Source organism: Leiobunum rupestre, chromosome 1, assembly GCF_980474605.1.
Source record: "Leiobunum rupestre chromosome 1, qqLeiRupe1.1.hap1, whole genome shotgun sequence".
In the NCBI taxonomy this organism is placed as follows: Eukaryota; Metazoa; Arthropoda; class Arachnida; order Opiliones; family Sclerosomatidae; genus Leiobunum; species Leiobunum rupestre.
The window spans coordinates 81,504,222-81,529,449 of NC_143384.1; the positions used below are offsets into that span (position 1 = coordinate 81,504,222).

Sequence of the window (25,228 nt, forward strand, 5' to 3'; positions counted from 1 at the left end):
TTCATGTACCAAGTGCCAAGAAATTGCGCCAATGCCAAACAAGCGTACCTCACATTGGCCGGAAACGACTCGTCCAATGCAACGAGTTCATGTTGACTATTTGGGTCCGTATGATAACACTATGATATTCGTATTTTTAGATACGTATTCCAATTGGATTGAAGCTTTTCCAACCAAACTGTCGACGTCAAAGCGTACCATTGAACTATTAACGGAGATCTTTTCTCGTTATGGATTTCCAGAATGTCTCGTGAGTGACAATGGAACCACTTTTACGAGCGATGAGTTCGTTTCTTTCATGCAGAAGAACGGTGTGAAACATTTGACGATAGCGCCTTACCATCCGTCTTCAAATGGCCACGCCGAAAAAGCAGTTGGTACAATCAAGCGAGGTCTCCAGAAAGTCACGGAAGGATCTTTGCAGAGACGCCTGGCGAATATTCTACTAGCTCATCGTCGCATTCCTAACGACGAGGGGTTTTCTCCAGCCGAGATGTTCCTGAAAAGATCCATACGTACTCGTATAGACCGTCTGCGTCCGCTACCTAGAGATGACGACGTGAACAATTCAAAGTCTCAGCGACCATTGAATTCGTCTTTCAACAAAGACGATCCCGTCTGGATAAGAAATTTATGGTAGAGGACCGAAATGGTATCAAGCATCAATCCTGGGACCTATTGGCAATACAATGCTATCGGTATCTACGGACGCAGGAGTCATTGGAAGGCATGTCAACCAGACGCGGCATCGCCGACAACTTTCTCTGCCAAATTTCCAATTCCGAGACGTAGTAGCCACACAGAGAGCAGACTTTCCAGAACCAGCGCAATGGACGTCGGAACCACCGAAAGACCATAAGGTGTCGAGTAGTTTATCAACACAGACCATCGATCCGAGCCAACTACAGACAAGAATATCTACAAGGACCAAACGAGCTCCCGATCGTTTAACATATTAACATTGACAGTTCAGTATTCTTTCTTTGGGGAGGATATTGATACAATGTTTATTTATTTACTTTTTATAAAATATGCATATTTGCATTTCATGTTTTTTCTCTTATATCGCACTTCCATAAAACTAGTTTTTTTGACTAGGTATAAATATGTACCGTGAAACATAAAGAGCATTAAATTATACTAGAACATTGAACCTGACGTTTTATTACTTTAACTCACAAGTTACTTCAATTAGGACACCTTGTAACAAAGTGATCATCTGCCCCTAGGCAAAAAGGGCAAAAAATGGGAGGTGATGATTCTAACTCTATTATTGGTCAAACCACGTTAGTTCTCCGAAGGTTTCAAGTTATACTGTTCTTTTACTGGTTAGTTAAGGGAAAATTTTTCAACTCATGGTAAAAGTTTATAAACCTACTGAAACTAAAAGAAATACAAACCCACGTGTTCTTCACAATTATTTGGCGTAACTTTTGTGAAGGGACGGTAACATTTTAGTATTTGTAATAATTCATAATGCTACAATATAAATATTTTGAATCAGTGGCGTAGCCAGGGGGGCACATGCCCCGCCCCCCGAAACGTATGGTCGTACGTACAAATATTTTTATTTTTTTACTTTTTTTCAATGGCGTGCCCCCCCCCCCCCCCCGAAATAAAATCCTGGCTACGCCACTGTTTTGAATACTAGGTACGTGGCACTCTGACGTCATAAAACGTCACCCATGCTTTTTCCTATAGATAAAAAACTCAATACCAACATGGCAGTCTATGGCTAAAGTTATGAAGTGTCATGATTCTATATCTGCTAATGAAAATCGTACGTTCAACCCAAAAATCTCGTAACTGCTTTACAGAGTGCTGTTTGGAAAACATTTACTAAATCTCCATAGCGTTAAATATAATTAAAAGGGGAAAAGCTCAAGGTTTTGGCCTTTAGGTGGTCAGGTGGCTAAAAACGCAATCGCGAGATGGTTTATCTAAGTTTCTAAACGCCAACAAAGAATGACAAAAAAAGATAAAGTAACGACGTCAATGTAGATTAGATATGATTACCGCAAATAGTTTTTAATCTTTTTTCGCATTTCGAAACGCGTTCTTAAAATCAACCGCTATAAAACCAAGTCGAAACCATACTTATTGACTTTCTAGGATAGTTTCCTAGGTTCGAATACCACGAGCGTGTTTCTAAAGTATGAAAAACATCGTTCTTGTTTCTAAACCGAAAAAGTCCAATTTCGGATATTGGATGCCTAGCCGCAAACCGAGCTTTACAGTGGCCGTAACATGCACACCGGATTAACGAAGCCAAATTGAATAAATGTAATACTTATTTCATGATTTATCGAAAATTGACGAACGAAAATCGATTTAAATAAAACAAAAATTTTCGCAATTACAAATTGAAAAGTGAAATTAATTCGTAACAATGGCACCGACGGATTTTGTTAGGGGTCTTATGATTTTATTATTTCTTCAAATTCACATACATCTCTCATCCCAAGCACAATGTAAGTAAAAAATTTGTTTCTAATTTATTTTATAGGCCTATCCATGAACGAATTAGGCCTTCTTTCCTCCATCATAGATGAATGCCTCCATGAACCATTACCTGATCTTGGACCTTTGCCAAGGTTTCTGAAATTATCAGCTAAAATCAGATCCTAGATATATGAAACCACAGACCATATTAGTGAAAGTCTCCAGTAACATTGACCACAGACAACCTTGGGGTAGGTGGTCTATGATGGAACTTACCATTAGCAATAGCCAGAGCAATAGCATAGACATCTTACACTTCGAAGTATTACTGCACGTAATTCGGTCATGTCATCCCACGTTTCAAAACACGTGGTTATGTATTCCCACCCTCAAAATTAAAATTGTTCTGTGTCCCTTTAACTGCAATACAAGGTATCAAACATCAATAGTTGTTTCTATAAAATACGGGAACAGGAAGTCACGTGTAAGTGTTTTTCTACGTCACTAGCTATAATTATTGAAGATAGAGAACACGCGCTGGAGTGGGATTTTGAAATTTTGAAGCCCACGTACGAAACGCCCATGCCAATAAAGTACTTAAAAGCTTAAGTTCGTGACGTGAAGACAAACACTTTATACTTTAAAAAATTTTATTTTATTTTATGTAATCACCTATTTTCCACAAGCGGCCTCAGAAAGTGACCTGGTCATAGATGGGTGATTAAATATAAAGATATGGGCATAATGTAATTTTTTATTGTTCATTTTTGAAAATAGACTTGCTTCAACACCTTTGTAAAAATATTAATAATAATCAGCTAGGCTAATACCCAAGGCACCACCTTATGCCTAAGTCATCAAGTGACTTTGAAAGCCATTAATTCAGGTTTTTTCTTAAATTTAACGAATTGGGCAAGTCGGGTACTAAAATTCGATATGAAAAACTTTTACACGTAAAATTTTATTTGGGAAATAAGTATTAATTGTGCAGATAAATTGTCTTGATGGACCTCTAGCAAAAACCAGTAATTGGAAGGCAAACAGCATTTAATTAATGACAAGAATGTCTTACCAACTTTCCAAGACAAATTAACATCTTCCATTGCGACTGCTGCTCTCTACGGGCTGATCCAACGTGCCGCTTGTAAGAACCTTGATCCGACATGAAGTGACATTTTCCGATTGTGGAAAATATGGGTAATAATGGCTAATAAAATTATATAGCACGTAAAATGCTGAAAAGAACTAGTTTGATTTAAGTTTTTAAACTTTATTTTAGAGTAGTTGCATTATACTTCCATTTGCAATAATACAACAAAAAATAGTTAAATAAAAGTGCAAGCTAGAATGAAATGTCTTTAATCTGAATCACTCTCAGAAACATAATTTTTAGACCTTTTCAGTAAAAAAATATACTGTCCACTATTTCCCACATTGGCTCATAAACTTGAGATTTACTTATGCCTTTCTCTTAAAAACATTATCACCCAATTTACATGCCCCAGAAAATCGAGGGGCTTGTAATCGGTGTACAAGCTGGTAGCTTTGACTGTACTAAAGTGATTACGTAATCGATTACAGATTTAGAACTACCAAAGGCTGTAATCGTTGTAATCGGTGTACAGAATTTAAGGAAGTGGTTAGCCCCTAGTAGAAAATGTACATTGAAAATCTTAAGCTAATCCCAAATCAACCCTAATAATCTAGTAATAAGTGTTAAAAATAGTTTTAGTAGAATCTTATTATATCTTAAAATGTTGTAATTAGTCATTATATTTTTTAATTTGCCATTCAAACAAAAGAAAGAATGAGTTTTTCACAATTCTGATATGCCACGAACTGTTTTGTAGAATCTTATTTCAAAGAGTCATCCATTTTTTTCCTCTTCTTATTTTGTTGCGCCTAGGATAAATTTCATGTCGGGCTATGGCCCACCTAATCCTACGAATGCCTATGGAATCACATTTCACTAGGCAGGGAGGAACATGCTACAGAAACGTGCATATGATTGAATTTTGAATAAGGCAGTAGAAAGCAGCTTCTTACGCACTTTTCACCGTAAAGCAACTGTCGGCTCGACGTGAAGTAGCTCTTTTTTAAACAGATGTCGCTAGGGTCGAAATCAAAACAAGATGCTTAAGTTACATTTTGACCCAAAAGTCGGGACATAAAAGTACCCCTCGCGTTGATTGGCTCCTTTGTAAATTTGACAAAAACTTAAATTATAGTAATTTTTAACAATACATTTTTCATGGGATATATTATTTAGGTTAAAGCCCACTAACGAGGAGTGTACCCGAGGTGTAAATCACTGATTTTGATGAAACTCTGGGGGTATGTAGACCTTGGGGCAATATGAATTTTCACCAAGGGAAAAGTTACGCTGGGCTTCCGTTTTGCTATGGCAACCGAAAATGTTTTTGACAACTTAAAATGAAAAAATTTACATTTAAACAAGTTGGCAAGCCAAAATATACCTCTCCTCGGAAGAATTGTCCCTAGTGGTATTAATTTATCGAGATAACCCTTAAAGATATATCTCCGCAATTTAGAGTTATTTGTTAAAAATGCTATCCCAGTTCTATCCCGCCCGGTATAAAATTTTAATTATAATTAACATAATTGAGACGAAACGACTAATTTTAATTTATTCAGAATATCATAAGTTAAGTAGTTACAACAGTGAGTTAGACGTACTATAGCAATGCACAATTGAAATAAACCCTTTTTACAGTACAAGTTAGGTTTATAATTTTAACGGAATCGGGCCGATTTTAATTAAACGATAGTTTATAGAAATTTTGTTAAAAGAATATTCCCTAAGGCCGCGCGATAAATTTACGATAATCATTTCCCGTCGCCGTTATATCGAAAATTTAGTTGATTCGGGATTGCCAGAACTTTAATGTTGTGGGTGAGTGATTAGAAAATAAAATGGCAACCAGAATTATGCAAAATTATAAATGTTTATTTTTATTCAGAGCAGTCTATGGAACGTTCTAGATTTAACTTTCATCAATAACCCAACAATATATATCCCTTCTACGTAATTGTACAGAACTGGTACTCAAGTGTCTAAGACTAGATTTGTCTTAGTTCATCGTGATTGAAAAATAAACCAAAACATACTTACACCTAAGTAAATATCATAAATTATACTGAGTAATTTTAACTAAATTCAAACTACCTTACTATAAACTCTTGTCTTAATTAACAGCTGAGAGCTGTTCGCTACTAATTACTTCCAATCTACTTAATTAGCCTCACAGGTTGAGTTGATAATTTCAAGGGTATAATTAGGTTATTCCAATTCAAAAAATAAAAACAATAAATTTTATCTTACAGCTGACTTGAGTTATAGTTCACAATTACTTTAACACTTTCAGTCTTAAACACGCACTGTTCATACACTTAAGTCCATTCACTCACGTTCCAAACGCGAAACACAATTTAACTCTTTTCTTGACCGAAGACCGAACATACTAATTAAAACCGCAAAGTTACCTCATAACTTTTGACCGACACCAGGACCCCGTCCTGTAGTAGTTCGTCTGACAGCCAAGAACTAAGAAAGACTAAATCTTCTTTATTGACGGCAACGGCTTTATATACGTTTATTTGCGTTTTTTAGAACCGTCAAGATTTGACTAAAGTTCGAAAAATTGAAGATATTATATTTTTAACCGGTTTGATTGATAGTTCTCCACACGGTGGCGCTATATAATTACTTTGATATAGTTTCCGCGGGAGTTTTGAATAATTATCATTCAATAAACAATATATACAGATATTGTATTAATCCGTTTAGTTCATAATCATAATTGTTCCTTTACTTGAATATTTTCCCTAAGGAAGTCAATGGCTCGGCGGTGAATTATCCGCATTGTAACAATGCGACCCGAGTTCAATTCCTGATCGTGATCAAATTTTACATTAACATACTAAAATATTTAATTAAATATAAGATTAATATGATCTATAAATATTTAATTAAATATAAGATTAGTATAATTTATAAATATTTAATTAAATTTAAGATTAATATAATTTATAAATATTTAATTAAATATAAGATTAATTTAATTTATAAATATTTAAAATGATATAGAATAAATTATAGTACCTAACGTTATAACTTTGTAAAGGACATTCGCCAAAGCTCTTTTTTAGAAAAACACCGTAAATTAACAAGCGTTGGTGGCTGAGTGGTTAGAGTACATCTCTTGCACGAGGCAGACTGCGTACGCAATGATTACCCTTTGCCCCGAAAATGCGAACGCGTTCGCAGGCCTGACAGACAGACCCACAGACATACCCACAGACAGACAGACAGACACGGTGATTGTATAACCCCTCCTAGGGGACTTTGGGTTTTCAAAAATTTTCAGAAACCGAGAAAATCCCATGCTTTTTTAAACGTAGATTTTTTCATTTTATGTTGTCAAAAACATTTTCGGTTGCCATAGCAAAACGGAAGCCCAGCGTAACTTCTCCCTTGGTGAAAATTCATACTACCCCAAGGTCTACATACCCCCCGAGTTTCATCAAAATCAGTGATTTACACCTCGGGTACACTCCTCGTAAGTGCAGTTTAAGTTGTCTAATTATAATAATTATAAATGGTTCTCTGACGACGTTATGGTTTCGCTATTTTGAATTTTAGCTTCCTTTTGCCATTGATAGATGGCACCAATCTCTCCAGTAAAGTCGTTTTTTCGAAGAATCGGATAGATTCATTGCCATTTCTAATAACATGGGCCATATCATAATGCAGGTGGCAATGATAGAGCCGACAGTTGCTTTAATAACAATAGCAGCAATAAACGTCGATGTTTGATTCGTACATTCCATCCAAGAACAAACTGAGCCGTTGCTCAGGCTGTCACTCCCACAAAAAAATTGAGAATTCTGAAAAATGGAATCTCTGCTCTTGGCCTTTAAGGAGTAAAGATAGAACTTTAGAATCTACATTATCTTTTAATATTTTTACAGATGGAATCAGTAGCTTTTGTCTATTAGGAAACTCTTCTAATGAAATTCAATTTGGCCCAAGCGGAGATTCTTCCTACGCCTCATTTGCAATGAATAAAAAAGATAATGCAACATACCCACTTGGTATCGATTGCACCGTGAAACTAATAGCGCCACCTGGATACAAACTTCATTTTTCGTTTTCCGAAATTTCAACAAGGAGCTGTGATAAAGACAATCTAACAGTTACAACGTCATCTAGCAACCAAACAATATGCGGTCGCAAGCATTGTCCAGCCGAAAACTGTCCTGATTTACAATTTGACGCTGAAACGATTACCGTACATTTCAAAACCGAACAACACTCAACTTCCCCCGACAACCTCAAAGGGTTCTTAGGAATGATTACTGTATTCTCAAATGGTAGGATTTGGTCAATTATGATTTTTCCACCCGAAACAATACTATATTAATATTGTAGCGGATAGACATGGAAACTGCCACACTAAAGATCAGTTCAGGTGTCGGAACAGACATTGTATTTGGAATGGCTTATTCTGTAACAAGCACAACCACTGCGGTGATAATAGTGACGAGCCAGTAGGATGCACGCCATTTGGTATGTAAATTTTCAAATATATTATAATCATAGTGGCATAAGTCCATAATTATCTTCCATAAAAGTGTCAATTAAATGATATAATAACTGACTGATCGCTGGATAGAATTGACATCATAGTAAGAAAGATTAGCACTGCTAGTGATGAAAATATTATACTTTTAAAATAAAATATCGCACCTCTGAAATGGCCTTCAGTAATTATTTAACAAACAAAGGGAGAGTACTGGGACACTAATGTTAAGGATAATTATTAACTGTTGATAATGATTATCCTTTAAAATAAGTTGTCATTTAAAAAATAATAACATAATATTTCATTGTATTCCTATTTGACTCGGGATAAAGAAATATACGTTTTAATACTATAAGTACCATTTTAAACTCTTGAAAGATGACTGATTGGTAAAATTAATTATAAACAACTACTACGTTTAACTTATACAACTTATCATATGTAACATAAACGTTCATAAGTAAGCCCCTGTATAACGTTTCCAAAATTTCAATAAAACCTTTTTCATACAATTAGTGGACAGTAAATGGAAAATTCTTATAGATCCTTGTGTTAGTAAAAAATTATAATGGAAACCAAATCTCGTGCTCGAGAGGCACAATGTAAACTACAGATCATCAACGCATGTGTTGGAAATAACATAGTTTACGTCATATCCCTTGTACAAAGTTTCATTAAATAAAATACCTTTATGGTATACTTAAATAAATGAGTGATTATGTTAACTATTATTTTACGAATGGATTTGATTTTCCCCCACAAACAGCATCTCCCATGAATAGATTAGATTAAAATTAAATTGCAGTTTTGGTTGTACAAAGATTAAAAATGATGAAATAATGATAAATATTTTTAATCGCGATTATTAGGACACCCTGTAACAAAGTGATCTGCCCCTCGCCCATGGCTCAGATTTTTTCAGGACTATTACTTCCAGGGCCGGACTTAGAGATCCTGGGCCCATAGGCAGATAAAGAGTCTGGGCCCCATTTTCACGCGCTGCATTTACTCTTATCCCTGGAACTAGGCTGTGCCTGAATTTCCCTGATTCAACGTAGAAGTCTGAGCTCTACGGTTATATTTCTAAATCAAAAGCTCTTAACAATCGTCGACTAAATGTGCGATAATTATGCAACATTTCGATTTAAGGCTGCGTCCGTAAACTGCCAGGCAGAAATTTTGGTAATTTTAAAACAAAATCTTCTACCTAGGAATTTCTCCAATATAAATTACGATTGATATTATAGATTTAAGCCTTCGAATACAGTAATTACGGTCACTGGAGGGCCCCTAGGCCACGGCCTAGGTTGGTCTAGGCGGAAATACGGCACTGATTACTGCACCTAATGGTGTAAGGCTTCTGGCCGACAACTTAAGTGTTGTCCTAAAAAAAAATCACCTAATGATGTAAAATGTAAATATTACACTAAAGAATTAACTATGAAATAATTTTAAAAAATCAAAATATTATTTAAATTTTAAATATTTTACATTTTGTTCCAAACTTTGGAAAGAAAATTGGGAAAATTAGCTCTCTTTTTAGGACTCTTAAGATACATATTTCAAGCAAATAACATTAGCAGTATATGAAGATAAATACTTACCATTGAGATATATATAACTTAATCGACTTTTACTCTAAAATAATTCAATAGAACTTAAATGTACATGTAAAAAGTGGTACTAAAGGAACAAAATTGATTGTCTTTTAAAAGAATGTTTAATTGAGACAGCTGAAATCTATCACCCATAATTTAAAATTAGGATGATGAGTACTCTCATTTTAATGCAACCAGAAGTATATATCTATCTCTTACGATAGAAGCCTCTCCCTCAATAATTTTACTCAGTTGGCAAAATGAAGTTTTTTGTATGAACCATTTTTTGAAAGGAAAATTCGATGAAACATTGCCAAGCGACTTAAAAAAATTAGAGTAGAGTGGGCAAAATAAAGGTTCCTCCCCCTGAATTTGACTCCCTTGAATTGATTATGTCCTTGATTTAGACCATAAAAATTAAATTTATGTAAGCCAGGGCCACCAAACTGAAAATTTCCCTTTTGGTGTAAAATGTTAAACGGGTATGTATTTAACAAATTTTAAGGAAAAGGTATTCCTCTCCATAACAGATGTAGCAAACACTTTTGGTGCCACGTAATGTACTGATTTAGAAGGTAGGGAATTGGGGCTAAGCAACGACCTATTCAACTATTTTTGCTAATTAGAAATTATGTCAAACAAGATAACATAAGCGAATAAGTAGATTAGTCCATTATGAAAAGGGATAATAAAGCTAAACCGTAAACAAATTTCAAGAAATTTAAAAACTTACTAATAGCTCGTACCGATAGGTCTTCGAGCAAACCAAAAGACGCGAAACTCGGACCAAATAGATCTTAGAGTGAATAACTAAATTAAATTAAATTAAATAGCCAGAAACTCCAACGGTAGACCGGTTTCGTCCTATTTGGGACTTATCAGTACCGCGCGGGAAATCTGGCTCGCGACTATAACACCGCATAGAGAAACTAAGCCTAAATATTAAAAATTTCAAAACGAGTTGCGTAGCAACGGAAAGCCGAATAGGGGGAGAGTGGTGGAGATTAGTATATACGCAATGTTAAGTTAAGTAAGTTTTTAAATTTCTTAAAATTTGTTTAGGGTTTAGCTTTATTATCCCTTTTCATAATGGACTAATCTACTTATTCGCTAATTTTATCATCCTTTACAATGCAGTCCATAGGTGGTTCCTTATAACAACTCAAAAAAGAGGCCCACCCGTCAATTGAACCTTGCCCGTTCCCTTTGGGAGTTTCTAGCATATCTGATGTGATAAATACATGAAGACACATTCTTGTTAATGGGGAAATGAGATTATAAGGTCATCTACCAACTCTGGTTACATTTGCTCAATTTACAGATTCTTATCAAACATTGTGTTTTTTATCACTGACGCATTTTGTTTTATATAATAGATGAATATTTTATCTTTGGGGTGGCTAAAGATTAATTTAATTAATAAAAGTTTAAGGGGTCATTTCGTTTATTGAAGTTCATTTTTGTAATGAAAATGGCAATATGTATTCTGAGAACTGATCAAAGCACATTTTTAAGAAAACGGTGTAATTTCCAACTTCAGCGCCTTTTTCAATTTAATTTAAATAATAAAGTTCTTTTAAGAAAGTAACGTGGCCTTCTTGTTTTAATGTGGCTCTTACGTCACAGTCTCCTAATTTTTCATGTTTACAAGCGCCCGTTAAAGTTGCGAGGAATATATGTTTTCTGGCGCACGTGCGAAGAATATAATAAAATCGTGTCTTGTGACATAAGAGCAACATCATATTTTTCTTAGTTTTTATTAATTTTATAATATAAAAATAACTTCGATTATTGGGAAATAAAATATACATTTTATCCTTTTCATACGTAATTATAGTAGAACGTTCTTAAAATTTGAAAATATAAAATAATATAAAATAATATCTCGTTGATGAAATTTATTATTTAAAGTAAATATCTCATTATACATTTTTTTAAGGTGGTGCTAAAGTCAAAAATTGGGACATTTGTGACTACCCAAATATTATATTATTTGATTTTGTTAGAGAAACTATTACTAAAAATCTTCCTTAAAGAAATCGCTGTTAACATTACTTCTAAAGTGGATCGAAACTTGGACAGAAAACCATGCTATGATGTTTGTAGGAATATAATTTTGGTCATAAAATGTTTTTAGTAACAAAGCAACTGCCCCAAAGTGTTAATTTTATTACTTTAGAATGGACCACCGTAATAATTCAAAACAGTTCTGTTAAGTTTGAGCAGCTAGTTCATATTATATCCATTTGAATAGAACAATAATTCAGTGTACTTGTAGAGCTGTAAATGTGACGTAATAGTAATAATAAGACCATGTTACTTTATAGAAATGCTGAATTCCTACCTCTTCAAACGGGTCTCTAACTAGATTTGAATAACGTTTTTTCACTTAAATTACAGCGCAACAAACTACATGGGGCATCATAGTGGTACTTCTGGGAATTGTCAGCTTTTGTTTTTTCGTGCCATTATTCTGTTACTTTTGTATCCAAGGACAGCGACAAAAAATTAAAATATTCAGGTCAACTTACCAGCCTATTCCTACATCGATAAACGATAGAAACGACGAAGTATATCACGCTGCCATACTTAAAGATGATACCACGGCTTCCTACCAGTTTTACGATTCCAGTAGCACTGAAACTACTCCTGTTCATTCCAAAAATGAAAAATACACTGCATATCAAAATGTCTAACTTTGATAAAATTTAGAACAGTATAATGTATTAAATATACAGGGTTTTTCAAAAGATTATGCAAATTTTTTAAGGAGTTGTAGATGTGAGTTGAGAAGTATGCCTGTTTTTCCCAATTTTCCTACGATGAGTGAAAAGAGCGCCAGAGAGCTTCAAAGTGTGGCTTACTAGCCCCAGGAAGTAGGCTGCAACAAGCGCCAAACCAAATAGCATGGACTATAAATACCGTTTAAGTTTACTTTTTTACGCTGGTTTACCTATCACACGAACCCAAACCTTAATTTTCGCGTTTCCTTGCTGCTTGGTTTGGCGCCTGTTGCTGCCTACTTCCAGGGGCTAGTAGGCCACACTTTGAAGCTCTCTGGCGCTCTTTTAACTCATCGTAGGAAAATGGGAAAAAAACAGGCATATTTCTCAACTCAGCCCCTACTTGACATTTTTGCATAACCTTTTGAAACACTCTGTATATTTTATACATACGTAAATACTAAGTATTTTTAAGTAAAGCTTTTCAATTTAGGTTAACTTGTCTTCCATTAAAACAGTCTACCATTTTTCTAAATCTGTACAGATGGCTAATATTTATTTTTGCGCTGTATTTTTAAAAATTTCATACGTTCTAGTTTTTATGACGATAAAAAGTGCCTTGAGATTATGTATAAAAATAATGCTGTCATCCTAGTGTGACATTTTTGATCATTATATTTAAATGGCTACGCAATAATAAAATCGCAATTCCCCATTTCTTTTGTTTTAAGCTATTGAATCTCAGTTGATTAAATGTCTGAAATTAAAATAAATTTTGTATCTCTATTCTACAAATAAAATATTTATATTTTGTAAATCTTGAGTAAATACTAAATACTACCAATAAAGGAAGTCAATAATTTATAGGAATTATAACATAATTGTAGGATTTTTGCGAACAGTTTTTAGGTGTCGCGACTCTGATGAACTTTTGTTCCCGCTGTATGCGCTTGAGACATTAGACTAATCAGACGATAATGTGAATTGAAAAATAAACAGTTTAATTATGCGATTAAATATTGGTTAAAATAATATGGTAACAACTATAAATACTGAATAGTTTAACAAAAAGGGAATATAGAGTTTAAAGTTTTTCACGCTAAATATTGATTTTACATTGTTCGCTCGCTCGCTCTTCTTCGCTTCAACTTCAAAACGCTCCATAACGCTAACTGAAACCAAACTTTCTTTGGCGAGAGGAGCCTTCTCTCCGGTTTCTGTCCCTGCGCTTCTGCAGTACAGACTTTGGGACACCCCCAATTCTTCACTTAAGGCTTTTTCACATGAGCCAACTTTTTGACCCAACTAGATGAGTCAACTTGAGTTTAGTCAACTAGTTGGTTCGTGTGAATAAAAGTTCGATGAGTTGATCCACCAAAAAAGTACGCGAGAAAAAAATGGATCACTGATCCATTTTTGCTGACTCAGCAGTTTGATTTGAAAAGTTGGCTCGTGTGAAAAGGTCTTTAGTCACGGCCCAATTGCGACCAGAAACGTCCGCTAAAATGGGGGTCAAAAAATGGACTTGGGCTCTTTCCATTCCTCGTGTTACATGAGAAGAAAATATAATAATTATAGGGGTACAGTAAATATAAACCAGGGTTACAAAAAATAAAACTTATACAAATTTAAACGAATCCAAAAAGAATTTCTACAATTAAAGAATTGAGAATTAGATTTCTAAATTGCAGATTTTAAAAACATTTTATAGGGTTAAAATGTAGAAGGTTTATCAACACATACCTTCTTGGAGCCCTGCATTTAATATATTCAAAATCAATATCTACTGCGACAACTACGATTTTTTCGGCCTCCACCTGAAATAAAATCCACTTTATAAAGCGATGCTGTGGAATAATATTAAAATAGAACTTGAACTTATTAATATAGGGACATTTCAGCTCTCCTAAAATATAGAACATACGCTTTTTTAGAAAGGAGAGGGATTGGAAGAAGTAACTAACGGCGCCATGGAGCGGCAATGTGATACCTTCACATTTGCACGTCTATTTTTTCCCTGACTATTCTGTTGAAAATGTAATACCCGGATATTTCCCAATTTTCCAGGTCGGTATAAACCCTCTATTTATATCCATAACTGTACGGATTGTAAACAATTATTAAAAAATCTGGTCAGATTCTACTACAATCAACAACCATAGAGAGTTCTGGGCACCCACAGACTGGTAACCTCTACTTGGAACGCTTATCCTGCTGTATCGCGTATGGTAAGATCACCCCACCTACGAGAGAAAAAATCCCCTTTGCGCGCGCCCCCTCTCACGTTGTTGTTTGTTAAGTTAACATTGGTTAACATAGTGACGTCCAAAAAACGGTCAGCCACATCGAGACGAAAATCTGCCACGATAAGCATTCCAATTAGAGGTATGGATTCTAACTTGATCCGAATCAACAACTCAGATGTTATAATGTTGCAATGGAACTATTGTTTCAATTTAAAACGCTGTCTTTTTTACCATAGTCTCAAGGTTGGTTTAAACATAATTTTTTTTTAAATAAACCTATGTTTCTCAATAAATCCTTGGGTGGTTTTAGATTTCTTCAATAAAGCGCTTTTTTCGAATCATGCTTCAACAAAAAATAGCTGAACATTTTTAAAATAATTGTGTTTTAGCTCAAAAGTTAAATAGAAGCGATAATTAGTTTAGATTAATTTAAACCACTATTTGAAATTAAACCAAAAGAAACCTGTGGTTTCAATGAGTCTCCAGCCTGCATAGTTTTTTGGCATTGCTTTGCGTTCTAGGCACTTTAGAATCAGCATAATAAAAGGCAAATTTGCCACAGGTTTTCAAAGAAAAAACCATCTTCCCATAATCACTTCTACTATCAAGAACCTATTTAGGTTGATGAAGTTTACAAAATGTCCTTACAAGGACCATATTAAGAAAAGCTTCGATATCCAGGCTCTATGTATTAATACTTGCTAGTGAATCGCTAACGGGCTTTTATTGAAGCATATTAGAATACCTCCATTACTTCTGTTATTAGTTATTAGCGGAAGAACTAAAAATTTTAAATAAGAAATTATACTTAAATGATGTAGCAACTTAAAAAACTTTTTATTAAAACCAAAAAGCAACTTAACTCAGAATAAAATTTCATTTTAAAAAATGATGTTGCTATACATCTTAGGGTTAATTTTCAAATCGTGGCATGTTTATAACACTCAGATTTAAATGAAAACGTTTAAAAGATAATTTAACTAGTTAAAAATTTTACATATGTACAAATACTTTCTGTGAAACTAAATTGTAAATATTAAGAAAATTTTATATGATATTGTGATACAGAGAAATATTTAAGGTGGATTTTAAAATTGTGATAAGTTTATAAGACTATTTTTCAGACTTAAATGGTTGAAAATATTAGTTAAACTTACGGGTGAATACCAACACACCAACCAACGCACTTCCGATGTTTTAATATTTTATATACTTTAGACGATACTGAACATTTCTGTGTAAAAATTATTTTGCGGAATTGAAAATGCGCGGAGATTTTAATTTTTTGAAATTAACGTTTTCTAACCCCATTTCCCGATTGTGGTATAGCGAATTTTTATTGGGTAGAGACAAAATATATGATATTTTTCCTTGGTAATATGGCCTCTAGGTCGCGATGCTAGACGGCTCATCGTGATTCAGTGGCGGATACATGTGGGGGTGCGCTCCCCCCTTGACCCTAAAGCTTTGCATGTGACTTGATGATTTGTTATTACACCCATAGCTATATAAAGATGTCTTTTAGCCCCCTCCCCCCCTCTTGAGTCGTGATTAGCAAGAATGGGGTTGGGGTGGTCATGGAACTATATCTACGCTTAAGAGTAGTTAGTTTCATGATTTCAGGCACTTTTCAGTGAACCATTCTGTTCGCTTCAGAGATTCTGAAACCGGGGTCCACACGAATCGTACAGAAGGACTTGGCTCTTCCTCCTTCTGGTCGAAGGAAACGTTTTATCCCTGGATATATAGCCTCAGTAATGCTCGGCAATCGCGCGAAATGTCAACAGGGGAAAATTGGTTTTTGGGCGTTATTGAAGACAGCAGCTACCTTGCACTCCCCTGAAGTTTTTGTACCATTTAACTTACGTAAGTTGCACCATTTCCGTAAATAAAAATTTTAAATGCTTTACTTTTATTGTATAATTATACCTTTTATGCCCATCGCGTATCCTACTTCACCTACGACAATTAATCGGGCTGAATTTTGGCGAAAAGTAACGCTAAAATCATAGAAATAGAAATTAGACTAGAAGCACTGCCCTTTCCGCCAATCCCAAGGGAAACAGGCGAGCTAGGGTGGAATCGCGATGTTCGCGCCATCTGACAAACGCATTAAACATTGTCGCCATGGCTACGACGTGAATTTCGAAGAGGGGGAAAAAAGGCGATCCACTGCGCATCACGTCGTGCGCATCGGCGGTCTTTTCGTGTTTAAATTTTTGCGTCTAAAAGCATATCCGCAAACAAAAATGGTTAAAAACTGCGCTTTTCACATTGTAAAGAGAGATCTGGGAAAGAAATAAAATTCTCATTTCATACGTATGTAATATTATAGTAAATATTTTTTCATAATTTCGGAATAAGATATTTTTTTAACATTAAGATTTCCTGTGAGAAATGCTGAATTACTAGGAAAATGGGTTTTAGCGGTAAATCGCGAAAATTGGACTCCATCTTCAATAGTTCTTTTTATAAATTAACGGGGCCTTCTTGTTTAAATGTTGCTCCTACGTCACAGCCTCTGGCTTTTACTAGTCTACGAGCGCGCGCTACAGTCGCGAGGAACATAGGTTTTTCTAGCGCGCGTGCAAATAGCTCGTGCGAAGAATATACTAATAAAGCTGGGTCCTGTGACGTAAGAGCAACATTTGAACAAGTTAGGCAAGACCACTTTTTATTTCATAAAATCAACTATTACTTCATATGACTTTGTGTGTAGTAAACATTTTCTGCCAGATGAAATTTACTTCCGAAATGGAAGGCACAATTTGAAAGCAAATGCTGTACCTACACAAGTAAAAATTACCCTATACATTCTGAAATAAAAAACTAACTGAAGTATGAATAATTTATTTATTAAAACAAGAATTTGAAAGAGCTCCCAAAAATGTCTATTCCAGAACAAAGCATATTTAGATCTTCAAGAGTATGCCAATTTATTGATTTTAGTAATTGTTATTTAGTTTCCATATTTATCAGAGGTTATTTCAGAAAACTTATGGAAAAAGTGAACTACCGGAAACCATTCAATTTGACTTGACTAATACTGATGATAGTTTAAAAGACACTGAAACCAAGATTTTGGAATCTCATGTAGGCATATTTTAAACCACACTGAAATAATTAAATTTTAGTTAAACTGTGATGATTTGTGGTATTTCAGACTTACAATGATTGCGCAAAGTTAACGTGTGACTTTAAGGGTGACACGGTAGATAAAGTAGATTTTTGAGATTTTTATGATTTTCCTAAAGCTGTTAAAATAACTTAATATAATGTCAGATAAATAAAAAAGTTTTTAATACGTTGCCTACGCTCTGTTTTATGTTATTCCACGTGACCATATTTACTTATTTAGTTTAAATTCAATAGATAAAGCTCTCAAAATTATTCGTAAAACGTTATGTTCAAGTAATTTATATTTCTGTATTAAAGCTCAAATTTTACGAATAATACATGTTTTTTAATCATTTTCCGAAATATTAACCGGTAAATTTCTTTGTTTACATTTTTTCCCCGAAAAAAATCAATTTAATCCATAGAAATCTCATAGATAACTAGAATGCTGCCGCCTACGGCCGAGCTTGACGCCAGTTCGCCTTGAACTTTCAGCCAATGAGAGGCCGTAGAGTGGTTCCGCCAAGGAGGATAATAATCCTCCTTGGATCCGGTACTATAGCGGGAGATAGGTGACGTCATTCTCTCTGGTGACATTAAATTCTTGGCAGAACCACTCTTTGAGCTCTGATTGGCTGAGATCTGGCTATCGTCTGCCACGGCGTTTGGCCCATTTGCCAGTTACACGGCAGCATTCTAGTTACCTATGAGATTTCTATGATTTAATCATGGATAATGATTAACCGTCCCCGACCTCTACTCTGATGGCAGCCTTCTAGCTTTTACGTCCCCGCCCAATCCAATCGTGCTTCTAGTCTAATTTCTATTTCTATGGCTAAAATACGTTAATTTTACAAAATTAAAGTCTCTCAAATTTTCATTTCCGCAAAATAATTTTGACACAGAAATGTTAAGTATCGTCTAAACAGGGAGTACAGAACGGGAGTCGTTTTGCCAGATCTTTTAGGGTTATCAACCAAGAAGCCAGAGAATCGAGGTGGGGTGGGTTGAAAGGGGGTGGAAGGTTGGCAAAATACGGGACAAGATACGGCTTTTTGCGCCATCTACCTAATTTTTGTGGCTTTGTTGTTTATGGAGGAAGTGGCTGCTGCCGTTTTTCATTAGATAATGTAGATCCTAATTGTAAATATTTAAATTATCTGGCATAATCCCAAGTTTCTAGAGTAAAGCGTATCATTTTTAGGATACAATACAATTTAAATCATAGTACTAAATCAATGTAAATATAATTTTGTATCATATTTCAAACATGGACATATTAAACGCATTCCCTAATATAGAAAAATAAATTGTATAAAATGATATAAAATAATTATAAGATCTGTTAAAATAATTAATTTTTTTTTTGTTTGACTTTTGAAAGTCGATTTATGTAACAATGATCCATGCTTATTTTCACCACGTGAGTATAAAATTTGAATTTTTCAACAAAAACCGCATGGACGCTGATAATAGATGGCGTTAAATAGTCGAGGTGTCTCGTATTTTGCAGAGGCGCCTGCTGAAGTGTAGCTCATTGCAGCAGAACCAAAAAAAACCCCTCTTTTCATCTCCCGTTCTGTACTCCCTGGTCTAAAGTATCCAAAAAATAAAAAATAACAAATTGGCAAGCCAAAATATACCTCTCCTCGGAAGAATTGTCCCTAGTGGTATTAATTTCTCGAGAAGTCCCTTAAAGATATCTCCGCAATTCAGAGTTATTTACTGAAAACGTAATCCCGGTGCAATCCCACCCGGTATAAAATTTTAATTTTAATTAAAATAATTGAGACGAAACAACCGAGTTTAATTTATTCGGAATATTATAAATTAAGTAGTTACAACAGCGAGTTAGACGTACTAAAACAATGCACAATTGAATTTAACCCTATTTACAGAACAAGTTAATCAGTTAAATATAATACGAAGCAAAATTTAATGAAAGAAATATCTACAGAGGGTATTTGTATTTTTCTCGCTTACGACATACTTGCCGTATCTTTAACGCTCATTTTATTGCAACACTCGCCCTTGATGCAGATACCGTAGAATGGCTATATTCGACATCTGGTAGTGGACGACTCGTACGGCCGTATTCTGCATGACCCCGCAAGTAAGAAGGGAAACGCCTATCTTGCTTCGGCCCTACCATTCGACGAGAGCTCACTGATTTCCCTCTTCTTTCCCCTCTTGCTTGGCCACTTGAAGGGCTGCTTTAGTGTGACGTATTACTTGTTTTGAATTCCAAACTTCCGGTTAAAATTTTCCGACATTTTTAATATCATTTGTTAAGTGAATTTTGCCGAAACTGCAATGGGAGTTATTGCTGCTGTCTTGGGAATTGAAGCGATAGGCTTAGCGGAAGAAGTAGAAATTTTTAACGAAGGTAGCATGGAATTGAGAATGTTGAGCTAAGCGCATCATTGGAGAAGCAGGTATTTAATATGTATGTTACAATCGTTGAACATAAGGTTTTAATTGGCGTTTTTTTTTACAGTTAAGGATCTTTTCAACGTGTTTTTTTCTAGTAACCACGAAACTGGGCTACGTTCAGTAACGCTGATCAACACATGCGGCTTTCCGGTACAAAATTATAAAATTGAAGAGCCAATGGTACAATACTCTTTGTAAATTATGATTACATTATTAATTTGGAAATACAAATATTTTTATTTGCAGATGCGTACTACCGAATGAACTCTGCGCACATCAATAATACACATTCGCATGTATATTTGGGTGATATCTTTGCACGTTGGCTTAATGTCCTAACCCACAAGGGCTGGGGCTTAAAAATACGTCAATACGAATGATATTTACCGTAATGTTTTTTATTTACTGTTAGGGCCGATGTGTCGATGGAATATAATTTTATCCTGCTGTCTCTTGCATAATTTTTCGAACTTTGAAAAATTTCGCCCGTCCTGTTACAATTGGCAAGAATATTTTTCAATCAAGAGCACTAAACTCAGTTAATTCATTAGCATTATACTTAAAGGTAATATTTATTTTATCACAATTGCTTTTTACTTAAATTTTTTTCCCTACTCCAGAAGCTTCATTAATCTTCCGAATGTCTCACTCTCTCTGGATGCAGTCAGACAGAAAAGGCTGAATATAACAATTAACAATTATCTCATCGCATCATTACCACTCTTTATATTTTGCAGATTTTTCACAGAAAGCCCCTATTCAGATGTAAATACTACCAGGTACTCCTCCATACGACAATTATGCAATAATATGTACAAGTGTTTTCTTTTAAGTGGTTCATTTTTAAGTATGTCTGGATATTATCCGCCACCAGTATTGTAATTACTTGCATCAGTTTTTAGGTTGTTCCATTTTTGTAAAATCAGATGACGAAATTTTGTGGTCTAGCAAAGCAGATTAACCACGAGTGCAACTGTTTCCCATCGATTATTCTGCCTATAGTTATGAGCACTGCTTTTATGCCGCTGAAGCTCTTCACATTTGGGTTCCTTAAGATGGGAAATAGAGGCTTCCACTTCCTCCACAGTATAAGAAGAGTCTTCATCACCCATTTTTAAACAATTGCTTAGTGCTTACGAAAATATCTCACAAAACCGAACTGAGTCAAATATTTATTTCACAAATTTCTACACATTTTCCAAACAATACTAAAAAACTATTTATTTTTGTGATTGGGAGAAAAAAACCTGTAGGGATGGCGAATGGGTGAGCAGTTATTTCCATAAGTTGATTTAAGAGCCATCCCTATTTGAATACAGCCAATTATAGCAACATAAAAGGTGTAATTATCACCACCACCTACATTTGACTGTTGGAAAAGAGCTCCAGCCGCTTAGTAACTACTGATAATACAATCACTAGTTCGTTACTCCTACAGGTTCCTATTTTGATATGGCTTATAGGTGCATAATTTTATATGGCCTACAGGTTCATAATTCTTGCTAGAATATAATTCCATAAAGTAAACGAACTAAAGAATATTCGTCACTTGTTGGTAACTTCACGAAGCTCTTCTTCCGTTTTCCCCGCGCAACTGAGTGGTCAAAGTTGGCTGTAAATTTATGTAAATTTTATTCAATAAATTGTACACTAAAGCGGAATATGTAATAAAATATTGTCAAAAATAATTATATTTTTATTCTGTTTAAATTTCAAACAAGATTACCATGGAAGGCCATTTTTAATTATTGTTATTATTCTAAAAGATGTTGTTCTAAAGTTAATGAAATTTAAAATAGATGGCATGGTTTTAGGGCTATTACTTTTTGGTTTGTAAGAAGATGGCATTACAAAGTTTGGAATAAAAAATTAAAAATAGATGGCATTGCAAATTTTCTTCCCTAAAATAACACTAGATGACACTGTACGCTTAATTTTGGAGTAGAGGGCGTTTTAACATTATTTCCGGCACATGGGTCATCAAGAGTCACGTCACACTAGTGACGTCGCTGCAGCCCTTAAATTGGCCAAGCAAGAGGGGAAGAAGAGGGAAATCAGTGAGCTCTCGTCGAATGGTAGGGCCGAAGCAAGTAGGCGTTTCCCTTCTTACTTGCGGGGTCATGCAGAATACGGCCGGTAGACTTCCTGTTGACGTTGTGACAGATCCCGCATGAAAAAGACCAATACCGTCCAATTTCCAATATCATATAATGACTCGCACACCTAGGAAATCAATGACTGCATTAGGAATCGTAGATGTCCAAATATCCACACCAATAAAAAATTAATTAACAAGAAGCGAAAAACTTACCATTCACAAAGCCACTTGACTAAACGACAGCTGTTATATCAATAAATGACCGTAAACGAACCCAATTGATGAACTGCATTAAACATCTTAATCAGTCTAGAAAACGTTTAAAATAAATTACGAAGTAATGACGACCCAGTTAAAAACCCAGACCAACATAAGTGTGAGAGCATGATGTAAACAACTCGATATTTTCTTCATAAATGAACTATTACCCTTTAAAACTAATACGCTAAACACACAATAGATAAAAAAAAGACTGAAAAAACGAAATAAATTACAAAAACCTAACGGGTTCTACCCTTTAACCATCTTATCTGCTGACTGCGCTAAAACAAGATTTGACCTTTAAATTTTCATTCTTAAAAAAGTTAGACTTTAACAAGTTCCCAAAAATTAAAAAACAAAGTTTAAAAACAATGTCCACAGATATTGTATTCATACGTTTAGTAAAAAACCCGCCGTATCATAATGGTTCCTTGACTTTAATGTTTCCCTTAAGGAAGTCAATGGCTCGGCGGTGAACTATCCGCATGGTTACAATATGCCATCCGAGTTCAATTCCTGATCACGACCAAATTTTACATTAAAATACTTAAATATTTATTTAAATATAAGATTAATATAATTTATAAATATTTATTTAAATATAAGATTAATATAATTTATAAATATTTATTTAAATATAAGATTAATATAATTTATAAATATTTATTTAAATATAAGATTAATATAATTTATAAATATTTATTTAAATATAAGATTAATATAATTTATAAATATTTATTTAAATATAAGATTAATATAATTTATAAATATTTAATTAAATATAAGATTAATATAATTTATAAATATTTAATTTAATATAAGATTAATATAATTTATAAATATTTAATTTAATATAAGATTAATATAATTTATAAATATTTAATTAAATATAAGATTAATATAATTTATAAATATTTAATTAAATATAAGATTAATATAATTTATAAATATTTAATTAATTATAAGATTAATATAATTTATAAATATTTAAAATGATGTAGAATAAATAAAAAACACCGTAGCATAACAAGCGTCGGTGGCTCAGTGGTTAGAGTAAATCTCTTGCACGCAGCAGACCCGGCGCCAATAAATCACAAATTGATACTAAGACGAATACCGTGAACAATTGGTGGAAACCCTGCCATTGGACGTTGAGAGGTTGCCTTAACACTCAGCACTCGGTCCGTCCCAAAAATCAATAAGAAGAAGTTGAAGAGAAAACGCCCATACAAACACAACAAACACAACAGACTCAACAAACACAAAAACCACCGACTCAACACCCACAACCGTCAAAACACAAACACAACAAACTCAACACCCACAACCGTCATAACACGAACTCAACATTAACACCCTACACATTACAATAATGAAATATCCAATCAAACTGAGTTGAAACTGTCACGACGGTGAACGTTAACGAAAAAAAAACATCCAAACCAAACCCAACCGCAAATTAATCCGTTAACGCTCACCGTCGCACGGTGGTTTTGCCAACCCTTCGAAAGTCCTAGCAACTGCGAACGCAGAGATTTCGAGAAACTGCACGGAAAATGCAAACGCGTTCGCAGGACAGACAGACACACAGACACACAAACAGACAGACAGACAGACAGACACACAGACAGACACGGTGATTGTATAACCCCTCCTAGGGGATTTTGTCCCCTCGGAGAGGTAAAAATCTGATGTGCGATGGTGTGTTGGTATTTTGCCAAACTTACAAACGTTAAATATGTTAGTAATATGATATAAAAATAAGTACACAAAATACACTTGGAATTTTAATGTTATATTGCAATATAATTAAATTTTTAAATCCTAAATCTTTTTTTTGAAATTACATGGTGAAAATACGCAAGTTTGAAAATTTTAGTTAAATCTTACTCCAGTTTAAAAAAACGTTCGTAGTATGATATAAAAGCAAGTACACTGAATACATTTTCTGTAAATGCAAGAAGTGGTTGTCCTCACTGTTTTGTGAGAAACAAAACAATTTGGTACCTCAAATTCAGTAGTATACTTAAATTAACCCATCAATGTATTCATTAATATTGTCTGGGCCTACAATATATTGAGTTTTATTTAATCATTTAATAAGACGCGTTTGTCTTTATCACTGTTGATGAAAGGCGTTTGTGACTTAGCATTTTAACTGTCAACGCAAATTTCATAATTCCTAAAGCAAAATACGTTGATAATCTTTAATAAGGTGGGACAAATTTACATAGAACGATTTCCATTTCCTTAACAAGATTGGAAACTTCAAACTCCTCAATCTCTCTATGTAGCAAAATAGACCTAATGGAGACAGCATGTTTAAATATGACATACACTACGCAACATTAAAACTCTTCATGATATTCAACCTTGAAAAACATGCAAAAAAGTAGGGTATTGCATTGCAGATATTAATACAGTCATAGGAGTTTCATTAATTTACATTTGCTGCAAGAGGGTTTCATAGGTATACATTGCTATCAGAGAACAATTTTTTAATTCTTCTCAAAAGTAGCATTCATAAAAAGACCATCAAAACCAGGGATACCCAACTTTGGTCCCCAAAATGGTATTAGGCTAGCTGATAATTATAATTATATCCTGGTATTTTTAATAAAATTTATACAAATCTTTTATGCTTTGAAAATCTAAGAAATATTTGATATTATATCTTAATAAAGAAATGTTTGCTTTTGCAAAA

The 25,228-nt window shown here is 34.2% G+C and overlaps 1 protein-coding gene and 1 long non-coding RNA gene across 3 annotated transcripts; both read left to right on the forward strand.

Annotated features, from left to right (window-relative positions):
• The first annotated feature begins 2,100 nt into the window (after window positions 1-2,100).
• LOC149967490 (low-density lipoprotein receptor-related protein 12-like) lies at window positions 2,101-13,186 on the forward strand. 2 transcript variants are annotated; one of them, XM_090172612.1, is made up of 4 exons: window positions 2,101-2,471; window positions 7,435-7,836; window positions 7,895-8,032; window positions 12,047-13,186. In XM_090172612.1, exons 1-4 carry the CDS (start codon window positions 2,390-2,392, stop codon window positions 12,340-12,342), a joined length of 918 nt encoding a protein of 305 aa, XP_090028738.1. In that variant the 5' UTR covers window positions 2,101-2,389; the 3' UTR covers window positions 12,343-13,186. The 2 variants fall into 2 exon arrangements, with proteins under 2 accessions (XP_090028738.1, XP_090028746.1); XM_090172620.1 differs by lacking the exon at window positions 2,101-2,471 and adding an exon at window positions 3,561-3,639.
• Window positions 13,187-20,084: 6,898 nt separating this feature from the next.
• LOC149967491 (uncharacterized) lies at window positions 20,085-20,439 on the forward strand. The gene is made up of 3 exons (XR_016480458.1): window positions 20,085-20,167; window positions 20,230-20,345; window positions 20,412-20,439. It is a non-coding gene; the product is annotated as an uncharacterized LOC149967491 (long non-coding RNA).
• Window positions 20,440-25,228: the final 4,789 nt, after the last annotated feature.